This window comes from Mytilus californianus, unplaced genomic scaffold, assembly GCF_021869535.1.
Source record: "Mytilus californianus isolate M0D057914Y unplaced genomic scaffold, xbMytCali1.0.p SCAF_5, whole genome shotgun sequence".
In the NCBI taxonomy this organism is placed as follows: domain Eukaryota; kingdom Metazoa; phylum Mollusca; class Bivalvia; order Mytilida; family Mytilidae; genus Mytilus; species Mytilus californianus.
In genome coordinates, this window is record NW_026262701.1 from 31,633,265 (window position 1) to 31,645,798 (window position 12,534).

Below are 12,534 nucleotides of genomic sequence, written 5' to 3' on the forward strand. Positions count from 1 at the left end.
AAGATATCTTCCGTTAGAGGTGGCAAATCTGTTTTATCATCCCACTTAAAACCGGATAGACACAAACAGTTTTTGTACGGTTTAAATCCATGTTCGTATTGCGAACGCGTACTGCTTGCGATTGAGTTGTGAATTAAATGTTTAACTTTTGCATTTAATTCCACATTACTTGCCAAGATTTCGGACACGGAGTGGGTTCTTTCTCTACTGCTGGAACTGCTTTTTGGAAGGTCTGAAAATCAAAGCGAGATAAAGAGTCAGCTATCACATTTTTAACTCCGGGAATATGTTGACATTGATTAGTAAAGTTTTGTTTAACGGATAGCCAAGTAAGTGTTCTCATTAATTTCATAATGTCTAGCACTTTAGATCTTCCTTTATTAAATATATTTACGACGGTTCGTTGTCACGGTGGAACATCATACGTTTCTTGGGTCATAAGTGCCCCTATAATAAAGATGCAACAACAATCGGGTACAGTTCTCTAAAAGCCATGGACATGTCTGAATCGAGTGAAGTTGATAGTTCAGAATACCAAGTACTACTAAACCATTTACCTTGGAAAAACCCTCAGAAACCAAAGTTAGAAGCCGCATCTGTATACAATTCTATGTCACTAGCTAAAGTAATATGTTCGTCATAAAAGAAAGTAACTCTGTTCCAACCTTTAAGAAATCTCGCCACAAGATAAAGTCAGTTCTACATTCATTTGATAATGGTATACAGTGATGTAGTTCATTAACTTTAGTAGATAACTTAATGAGATAACTGACAAACGATCTACCCGGACGAATAATTCTGGCGGAAAAATTAAAATGTCCTAACAGTTGTAATAATTCTCTTTTCGTAACAGATTTTTTATGAAGAAAACCGTCAATAAAATTTGAAATTCTTTCTACCTTTTCGTTAGGTTATCTAATTTTCGGTGTCTACTATGATTCCTAGATACTCGATAGTACAAGTGGGACCCACAGTCTTTTTCTTAGAAATCGGAATATTTAGACGATTGAATATAAGCGTTATTAGCGCCATTGTTCTAAATCCGCAAGAGTCCGGTGGTTGAATAGTGAGAAAATCATCTAGGAGATGAAGTATAACTGGTATGTCGTAATTGTCTTTTGCTATCCAACAAATAGCCCGTGATATATTGTCAAAGATGCAAGGATAGCTGCGAAAACCAAAACATTCTGAACTTATTGGATAGGCGAGGGATTCAATTATCCAATATTGTAAAAAGAATATGCAAACGCTTGCTTTATGATTAAGATATATTATTATTATTTGTTTGGTATTATATCCGTATATTTATACTCGTTAATGGTGTCTTAATTGGCAGACCAAAGAGACAGAGGGTGACAAGAATCGCTTGATTCTTCGTCATTTACACGATTCTGATTCAGATAGTGATTTCGATAAATTTTTGGAAGGATTAAAATCTACCTAACCAAATGTGGCAAATAGAAAACATTCTGTGGAAAATCAAGTCAAGCTGTCTAGAAAAACTGAAGACACGAACACTGAGGATCACTTTGCCAGTGACTTTGATCCAGGTACTAATAAACGTGTTCTCATATATTTACAACTTAATGCAGGATAAAAAGTATTTAAATATACTTATAATATGATATCAGTATCATTGTTATTTGAAATACATACTTATTATTTTTGTTACAAACTCATTAGTACTTACTTCAATAGTAAACAAACTTTGTGTTTTAAAAGAGGCTGTAGAAGCAAGAGAATTTTCAAAGCTTAAACATAAGTCGAAGAGTTACTGACAATGCTATGGCAAATAAAAAAACAAACACGGCGTTCGTATATTTAAACTAATAGAAATGAATGAATGGTTTAATTGACTCAGAATTAAGCTTTGTATTCAAACAGTAAATATTGAGATGGATATAGTATAATTTACTATTAAGCCCACCTGGCTAAAAGAGTTATGTGAATTATTCTTATCACTTGGCGTCCGTCGTCCGTTATCTTTTACCAAATTCTTCTCCTCTGAATTTAGTTGGTTTAATTTTCACCACAATTACCTAATATGTAGTATATCAAATGTGTCCAATGACCTCGCCTGCAAACCGATGAGTCCACAAAGGGTAAAACTAGAACACAGGGATGCAATGCAGGTATTGACTATTATCATTTAAACTGTTATAGATAGAGGACCTGACGGAGCAGAAATATTCAGAATGTCAAGATCTACCTACTGTCAAAAACTACCACATGACCCCTTATAGAAGTTGTTATCCTTTATGAATATTTTTACTAATTTTTGCTATTATCTTGGAACTATTACAATTATAGATAAAAAAATATGTAAATTGCAAAATGATCAGGAGGACGAGATAAACAAATCTGTCAACAAGGCCCAAATCATCAGTTGATTCCTATTGAGTTATTGCTCTTGAATTTCTGGAGTTCAGAAGGGTTTCCGGTTCATTTATACATAGTGTTTTAGTTTACACCGGAATCAGCTACTTGTGTCTAATAAAAAAAACACACTAAAGCGTCTAACAAAACAAAAACACTAATTTAAAAGCACCTTTCATAAATACAGCCCAAGATTAGTGAAAAAAAACATCTGAGACATTGATGACAGGCAAATTGATACCACATTTATAAACTATTTCACACAAGTTACATGTAGCCGTTCTTGTTTTTACAAGTTCGAAACTGACTCTCTGACTCCTCTTCGTACCTGAATTCACAGAAAGTCAGAAAAGTTTATACATTTTTAATAAACGCAAATATTTAAGTCAAACAAAGTCCACCTACCATGTGACGTTTTATACTTGTGTGTTGGTTCTTTCGTTGTACTTTTTTGAATGCCGTTTAAGACCAATAATTGCTAGTTACTATCAGCGCTTATCCAACAATATGTGATTCAATAACAACATATCCATCGATCGGGTTTCGAATACCTATACTGTCAGACCATCCGTAAATTATAAATTCAACCCTTCCTGACGTGTTGCCAACATTATAACACATTCAAGCCAATAGAATCTTAACAACATCAATTATCAACAAATCAGAACTAACAGTTATTTTGAAATAATTCCAAGATAGCGCGTATATCGACTGAAAGTGACGGTGTGAAGCAAAAATTGGAAATTATAAGACTAATCATTTATTGACTAAAATATATGGTCATTACATAATTAAAAGTATAGGAAATATTGCTGAAACACAATGATTGTAAATTCTTATGCAAAAGTGCATATTTATCTTACAAATCGAATGAAGCATGTTTATTAATAAAACATCGCACACTTAGCTCAACCGCCACAAGAAATAGTCTTATTGCATTGTGTCACTTGTTTGCAAAAATGTCATGTGGTCTGAACATGTTCATTATAGCCTCTAAATTAATATATTTGTAATATTGTACGAGTTCAAGGTCATGTTGATGGAAACTAGTTTCTTTCTGTAAGGAGTACAGTAACCTTGTCTAATGGTGATGTAAATACTCTGTTGACATGTTTTACTTCCTTTATTCCTGAAGGCATAGAAATTTTAAAGTTCTGTATTATCTGAAATCAAAAGTTGAGATACATTATTAGATTTGCATAAACATTTGATTTAGTGATTGTGTGACAATGTTTCATTGATAAATATGACTCAACAATCTGCTTTTTGATAATTAAGTTTTTGGAACACAAAGCAAACGGATCATGCAATTACCAGATTTAAATTTTGTATATGTATTCTCGAAGAATAAGTCCTTAGTCATGCGCATTCGACGTTTTCGCTTTTTATCTAGATGAAGTGATCGTAACATTCTTCTGCGCTTTGTCCCCTTTCGTTTGGAGTTTAATTGGTGTTATGATTTCTACGTAACTATTGGAATCTAGACTTTGTCTCCTTGATCTTTCGGTGAAAAAGGTAAAATCAAGCTGAATTGTTAGATATTACTCATAGATATTAATCATTTCTCACTTGACTGAATGGACTTTTTTGTGATAAATGGATGTGGACGTTTATAAAGAAAGACCAATTAGTACTACTGGCAAACACGTAGACAGATACATAGATATCAATATGCTAGGTCTCTGGTTTGTATTCACTGAGAAAAAGACAAAACAATTATTTTATGTACATTCATTTTTTGGCAGTGTTTGTGTTGCTCTATTTTATGTTTTTGTTCTACTGTTTTGTTGACTATCACAGTGACGTTTTGTCTAATTTTGTTCACGCATACTCTCTGTCCTTTGATTTATGTAAACAAAAATATTTTCCCCGTTTATAAATTCCGCATTGAAGCAACACGAACCAATTCGAAAATACTTTTGTTGAATAAGTGTAACTCGTGCAAAAAAAAAACTCAATAGGTTAATGAACCTCTTAAACCGAGCTTTATCACGTGTTTGATTGGTTGATTGATTGATTACATGATTGATCATGCATCAAATATTTTGAACACCTTAAACATAATGACAATTTCATGTTTTTGGATGATGAAATGTCCTGTTTTTGCTAAATCGACAGGCCTTGTTGGATTTTTAAAAGCTAGCTTATAAGAAACAATTTAGAGGAAGAAATCTGTTGACAAGAAATCATGATTATGCCTCCTAAAGGTCACATGTTTTGTGGATAAGAGGAAGACTATCATTTTCAAATTCCCATTCTGGCGATGCATGACATTGCGACGGAACGATAAGCAAACATTTACAAATGAATCAATATAAAAGTCATTGCTTTGACACGTCCGAGATCAAACCTGTGATCTCGGCCTCTCGAGACCACACGTTACATTGAGACCGCCCGTAGTGGTCCGATCACTTAAGGTTATATTTTACAATGTGGTTACATGTGTCTAATTAATAGTTTTATGTCAAAATTTACAATTATATGAAAAGTAATTGGGCTGCACTGATTTAAATAAATACCTTGGCGACTCCTATGTAAATTTCATTTTCAGCAAACCTTTGACCAACACAGCCTCGTGGACCAAATCCAAATGGTTTAAATCCGAATGGATAATCTTTTCCTTTCGCAATCGTTTCATCTTTATATTTACGCATCCATCTTTCAGGAATATATTGTTTTGGATTTGGATAAAATCGTTCGTCATTGCACATGCACATATTATTTAAAATAACTAGCATCTAGAATTGAAAAAAAAATTCTCGTGTTTTATTTTCTATGCACAAAAAGTTCATACTTTTGTTTATACGTGACCTTAAATGGCTTTTTGTCAGAGACTATTACAAACGTATTCATGTGATTAAGTTTATAATTTCCATGACATATGATGACACATATATATAAATAAACGGAGATATGGTATGATTGTCAGTGGGACCATTATCCACCAGATGTGTATTAATATGTGATCTCATTCTATATATTGTGCTCTAAATCCATCGTTGGGGATCTCGTATGAAGGTTCATGTTTAATTTGACTTTTTTGTTTGCTCTCTGCACAAAAAAAAACAAAAAAACATTAAAACGTTCTCACATTATAAATGGTCAGTATGAAAAATTTATGAATCAGTGAATTTAGTGACAATCCATAATTGTAACCTACGTTTTTAGGAATTTGGTATCCACCAACAACCAAATCATTTTCTGTAACTCTAGCAGCTCCAAATAATACTGGAAATACTTTCCTGCAAAAGTAGAAAAACAAATAAGAGAAATTCATATTAAAGTTCCTTTCAGATATTCGAATTCTTGGTCCAGTAATGAATAAGAAACAATGATAAGCACCATATACCTCGGAAAATCAACATTTGAATGTTTAAAGTTTCCATGTTCACATTTAAAGCAGATGTATACGATACGGAAAAGAGGTACATATAGTTTGAAGTGAAAACATGACGCATGTGTAAATGTTTAACCTTGCCATTCTGTATGAGCCGGAGCCAAGTCAGGAGCCTGTAATTCAGGGGATGTCGTTTTTTGCTAAAAGCCTTTATGTCATATTTTTTTCCGTTTATTGTTTTCTACATAAATCAGGCCGTTAGTTTTCTCGTATGACTTGTTTTATAATTGTCATTTCGGGCCTTTTATAGCTTGCTATAGGTGACCTATAATAGTTGCAAATTCTATGAGACCAAATGACGTAGAAGTTAGCAATAATAGGTCACCGTACGACAATCAACAGTGAGCAACACCCTTAGTAAGCTATAAAAGACCCCGACATGACATATTTAAAACAATTAAAACGAGAAAACAAACGAGATTTATGTACAAAACAATAAATTATATACAAAAATGATATAAAGCAACAAACGACAAGCACTGAATCCTCCTCTAATCTGATCAAGGTTTTTTTTTTCGTTTAGGACGTATACATCAACAAGTGGATCGCTAAAACTACTTTTTTAGTACTCAACGCATACAATCGTATACATGTAATACAAATAAGGTCAGAAAAGCACTTGAAACTTTATAAAAAGGGTTATACAGACGACAAAAGACAAACCAACGGAAAGACGACTGCGGCAATATCATGATATATTTGTACAATAACGATGCAAAAAAAAGTTTATTCGTCTGTTGCATTAACGTTTGTATAATAATTTGGATTTTTAAATATCTCCATCCTCGAACATCATCGTTCGAGAAGACAATGATTGTCTTAATTTTCGCAATGCGCATCTGATGCACTAAAATTGGTACCGCAAATGTTATTCCAAAAACCATAATTAAAATGCATGATGGGGTTTACAAGTACAATACTTGAGTATTCCCTTGTTATTTTAAATGTACTGAATTCATTGGTTAATTCGAAAATGTAGTGGACATTTGCAGATTCATCTTTTATTGTAGGATATTACTCAATCAGACTCTTCATTGTACTATTTGACCACATTAATGTTTTATTTCATATCGAGATGTCGGCTGCTTAACTGTATTTTGAACAGTCCAGTAGTCCAGTTATATTTAACCTTACCTTTGCGATTCTTTAACACATGCTTTTAAGTAAGACATTTTTGATAAATGTTCTTTCGTCACAGTCTGCTGGTCACCTAACACTTGTTGGATTTCTTGGTTTAATATTTCTTGTTTGTCTTGGTTTAATGCTAAATCCGTTAGAACGAATACCATACCATTCGCAGTCTGTTCGTAAAAAGCAAAATGTGGAGCATGTAAAAAAAAAGGTAAAACAAGCGAGAACGGAAATTTGAAATGTATATTATGAATTGGAAAAATATATATCAAACTTCCTTTTTTTCTAAAGAAGCACACACAAACACACACATACAAAATAAACGATTTAAGTTACAAATATATAGGATCTAAATATGTAGGTTTCATACGTTATATATGTGCCATTTCTTGATTTATTTCTCCAAACACGTATGTAGTGATCATCGATACAAGCAGTTTAAAACACAATTGAAAGTTTTTTGTATATTCAAATAACAGAAAATGACATTCTACATGTCTATGGTAACAGTAAACCTTCTCTAAGTCTTGTTGTTATATATATTGTACATCTACCAATGTCATTTGTGGCCTTTTCCCCAAATAGCAGAGATTTTTTCAATAAAAATTTTTAAATTGAAACTTGTATAAATAATTGCAAATACGGTATGCCTGTATATATAACAATAATTGAACACATACGATATATTACATCACTACAATATCAACGATACGGTCATGTCTATTACCGAATCTATTCCTCCTCCAAACAATGATGTTATCAAGCCGACCACGTCTTCTTTGGACAATCTAGGATCCGACAGCAATGAGTGCATGAAATTCGGATCTTTTGAGAGATAATCATCCAGTTTACCTTCTTCCTTCAGCTTCGTTAGAACCATTACTTGATCTTCAATCTCTTTGTGTGTTATCCTGTTAATCAAATATTATCAAAAAAAATTATAATTTAATCGTTCACATATACTTGTTCCGGACCATTTGAGTATTTGGACCATACGCGTATGGTCATGACTATATGCGTATACGCGTATGGATTGACCATTCGCGTATGGTCGGACCATATGAGTATTATACTCGTTTGGTTATTCACAGGCAGGACCATATGAGTATTTAGACCGTATAGGTATTTTTCGAATAATTCTTACTTCATTGCAGGAACATACAGCTCATTCTCTAGACCAAATACGGCACAAGTTACTATATGAAGTCCGTTATCTTTTACTTACACATTGTATGAATCATGGTGTATCTGTTATCTTGCATTCGTTAGAGTCAATTTAAATCGTCTTAATATTATCAATATTTGTTCGTAATTGAAACTGCATGCGTTTGGGGCATCGAATTTTTTTTTCTCTTTTCTTGTGTTTAAATTAACTTTTTTTATTCACAAAATTTCTTCTTATTTCTGATTATTTTCATTTAATTGGTGTGTTCTTGCTCTTATTGAGAAGATCTTACTGTCATTGTTAGATCGCATGAAGAGGAGCAAAATTTAAACATCAAAATAAATTTAAAAGAAAAGAAAAGAAATAGGGTTCAATGATCAAAGTTCCTGTGAGATAAGCAATTGATTTATTTCATTTCATTTAGATATATTTCTTGAATTTATTTTTCAAAGTCGACATATTGCGTTTCATAAGGACAAATCGATAATGACCATGTAAAAGTTATTTCACCATAATTCTCACTTGTAAGTAATATTCTCTTTATTAAAATAATCATGTAACAGTGTGATTGAATAAGTCAAAATCTTATTTTTAGAAACTCTTAATTTATGTAACACCTTTTTAACGTTCGTCATGTTAATTACCCGGACCATATGAGTATATACGCAGATGGTCATGATCATACGTGTATGGTCCAAATACTCATCTGGTCCGGAACATACTCAATGCCAACTTAATTACATTAAATTAAAAAAGGGTATCTACAGAAAATTTGTTAATATAATTAATGTTTTATTAAGTATTATTTCAAATGCTTCATTCTTAGTCCTGTTAATGGTGGCTTAGAGCAGAGATGTTATGTTAAGATGTTTTTTTCTTTCAGTGTGTGATGGGCCTCCGTGGCCGAGGGGTCCAAGTAGTTTTTCTACAGTATCACTAGCCTGTCAACACTGAGGTTGTGAGTTCGAACCCCGCACGTGGTAGGTGTGTTCGACTCGGATCATAATTGACTAGGATTGCCAGTTTTCTTGCCGAAGGTCGATGGTTCTCTCAGGCTTCTTTCACCAATAAAAACTGGCTTCTACGATATAGTCAAGAGTGAAAGTGGCGTTTAACACAAACAGTCAATCAATCTTTCGTTGTGATATTATTGATCTTTTTAATATCAGTAATAATTTGATTTTGAAAAAAGATACAAGTCTGCTCTCTGTACTTGCTCTCCGAGAAATATAAATGCACCATCAAATATTGAGGTCTATTTAAATTATTAAATGAAACAAAACACACTTCTTGAATTAAAAAAAATGTCATTAGTGTAAAATGATGGATAACGAATTATAAATATTGTCTTACATTTCGAAAATGTCAACAGCTTAAAAGTTTAGTGCTGATTGTGCAGAAAAATCAGTCACGTGACATGTTGAACAGATTGCTGATTTGACATTATACGAGATTATGAAACTTACTCATTTAAAACCTGTTGACTTCTTTCAAAGGCTGTGTACATTTTAGTTCGGAAGAATTTATATGTTGGAAATGGAAGAAGAAATGATTGTTGCATTGTTGTAAACATGTCCTCTAGCGCTTTGATCAACTTGGTATTTGGAGAGCTGTCGAGGCATCCCAATCTCTTATTAAAGCACAACATTCCTACGCCTGAAAGAAGCAATAACTGATTTGTCATTTTTTAATTATTTCTTTTCAGTATTTACTTTTATATAATAATTTACTTTAACAGAGTTGTTATGAGTTTATGATATGATCATTGTGGGTCACTTCTCTACGTTTATGTTCTTGGCATGGGTATTGTCATGTTGTCGCATCTGCATCCACTCATTATCTCAAATGTTGTTTGGGTTTATTTGCTGTTATTTTTAAGACGTACCATTTTTTCCGTCAAAGTTATACATGTATACGTAATATTGAAACATTCAACAGGATTTGCATGCTTAAGTCTGATATTGAATAAAGAACTGATATTTTTTTTATACATAATAAGGAGATGTGGTATGATTGTCAATCAGACAAATATCCACAAGAGACGACATGACGTCGATACTAGCAGCGCTATAGGTCGCCGTCCGTCCTTCAACCATAAACAAAACCCATACCGCATGACAAGCTATTAAAGCTGACAAATGTAAAACAATTCAAACAAGAAAACTAACGGCCTGGTTCATGTGCAAAAAGCAAAAAAAAAACAATTATGATATACAGCGGTAAACAATAATCACTGAATTCCAGGCTACTGAAATAAGACATGCACATACATAATGTGGCGGGATTAAACCTATTTGCGGGCGTCCTACCCTCCCCTTACCTGGGACAGAAGTATAACACAACATTAAAATATACTATAAAAATCAATTGAAAAGAGCTGGGCTCATCAGATCGATACAAAATTAATAAAACTTCGTACTTTCTGTGGTGTATTTAAAGAGTTCCTCCAGTAAATCTGTCACTGTATGTTGTTGTCTTAGACGTTTTACAAAGTCATTAGTAACATTTCCAATCATAGGAACATAATCAGCAACCACTGTAGGTTTGAGCATCTTTTCTTGGGCTGGCCGTCGTAACGCTAACCATTCTTCTCCTTGCCTAAAATTATAAGAAAGTGTTCACGATTAAGTACTATAAAGATAATCTATCAGGAATGCGACAAATATTGCTTTGATGAATGGTATCGGTATATATTGTTCGCAGTTGAATTTTTCTGATGCTAACGATATATTTAAAATAAAATACACTTTAAGAGCATGTAGGAATTTAACACGTGGTTACGTTGACTAATCCCGTCCGACAGTGAGACCAATGCCAAGTGGAGGTGCATTTAATCTACTTCCAGTCGAAATGTAGACATTAACTCCTATACTCAGTGCTGGGAGAGTGACGTGTTAAAACACGTAAACATTTTGACGAGTCTGTTCTTGGCATGTGTCATGGCACAGTTTTTATCCTTTTTTTAAACTTTAATATAATTGCAGTCCAAATTTCCCGTCTCTTATTCCGGTCGGGAATATAATGTCTGATTTGTTGTTTATTTTTCTCTCGTTCTGATTATGCATGAAACATTTGCCACTGACCGTAAAGCGAACAGACATTAATAATTCGAACAAATATCCTACGTAAGGAGAAAATAGTTGTATGTACATCACTTAGTTTCTGCATTTTTCTCATCTTCAGATAAAACTTTGTCCTAAAATATGCTTAAGACTGAGTGTTTGAAATGACATGCATGTATGACAAGGGAAATGTATTTGTACTACAAAACAGAGATGCAAATGATTTAACCGATTTTGTTACCATTCAATACAAAACACAAGTTATATTACAAATCACATGTATTAGTAAATTTCCCAATATTAATATGAGTCCTTTTACACAGTTCATTAGACGCTTGAAATGGTTTTCCGTTTTGATATTATTTGACAACTTCACTAAATTGTAAAATACAAATGATATGCATGTCGGTTATCTAATATTTACAATAAACTCAGTCCTTTTTTGGTTCCAGTTCTCTTGTGGTACACTTCCATTATATCGAGACCAACTCTAACATGTTCTTGGTATGGATATTGGAACACGGTTTTAGCCAAGTCAGGATGTGATATGTACACAACAAAGTCTTTCCCCATGCGCAGTCGCATAATATCGCCATATTTGTTCTTAAGATTATCAATCACAGTTGTGATGTCATTTATGGTGTAAGGGCCTACAAAAGAGAAATAAATAACACCTTTTTAATCATTTCTTTCACTGTTTATCTTATGCTAACCCTTTAAATTGAGTACATTAAGTGATAACGCTTACATGTAGATAGCTAGTTAACTCTTAGAATGCCAAAGTACGGCGTCCGTTTGACTGTGCGGGATGTATAAATACGCATCCACGTCCAGTCAGAATGGGGACGTTAAAACTAATGCCTTGTGTAGATAAAGCGCCACGCTCTCTGCACGTTAAGGTCCCTTGTAACAACTTGTGGAGGAGTAAGAAGTTGACCTGTTGCGAGGCAAAATTTCTGTCACTACCCAATATACCTTTATTCCAGTGGAAATCAAATTCCTAGTCCACCATCCCGATCGTAGAGCAAACATAAATCAGTCAATCAATCTTATAAAGAGTCAATGGGTGCTTTCATACAATGACATTTTTGAGGATTTTCGATTCAACAGTATCTGTCTATCTATTATACTTTTCAAAATAATAGGCAAACACGGATAAAATAATATTTAAGGGCAATGACTCAACAAGTCATTAAATGGTTACATTAAATGAAAACTTACACAATTTAAATGTTTTGTCGCCTCAAAATAATTTATATTTACAAAACTTGAAAAAAAACAGTTAGTATATACCACATTTAAAATAAAAAATGCTTCTTTTGTGAGAACGACTATTGTATAGATAACTTGAACTCCAACAATTTAAAGCAAACACCTCAGACATTGGTAAAGAAGTTGATACA

General features: G+C 33.2%; 2 protein-coding genes across 4 annotated transcripts in view; one reads left to right on the forward strand and one right to left on the reverse strand.

The window, feature by feature from the left end:
• Positions 1 to 12,534, forward strand: part of LOC127700210 (uncharacterized) — a 289,648-nt gene that overhangs the window by 210,164 nt on the left and 66,950 nt on the right. The gene's annotated exons all lie outside the window — the stretch shown is intronic.
• Positions 3,121 to 11,798, reverse strand: LOC127700215 (sterol 26-hydroxylase, mitochondrial-like). The gene is made up of 8 exons (XM_052203638.1): positions 11,556 to 11,798; positions 10,489 to 10,667; positions 9,536 to 9,725; positions 7,632 to 7,815; positions 6,908 to 7,074; positions 5,537 to 5,618; positions 4,896 to 5,114; positions 3,121 to 3,539 (listed from the first exon to the last, which is right to left on the reverse strand). Exons 1-8 carry the CDS (start codon positions 11,714 to 11,716, stop codon positions 3,423 to 3,425), a joined length of 1,299 nt encoding a protein of 432 aa, XP_052059598.1. The 5' UTR covers positions 11,717 to 11,798; the 3' UTR covers positions 3,121 to 3,422.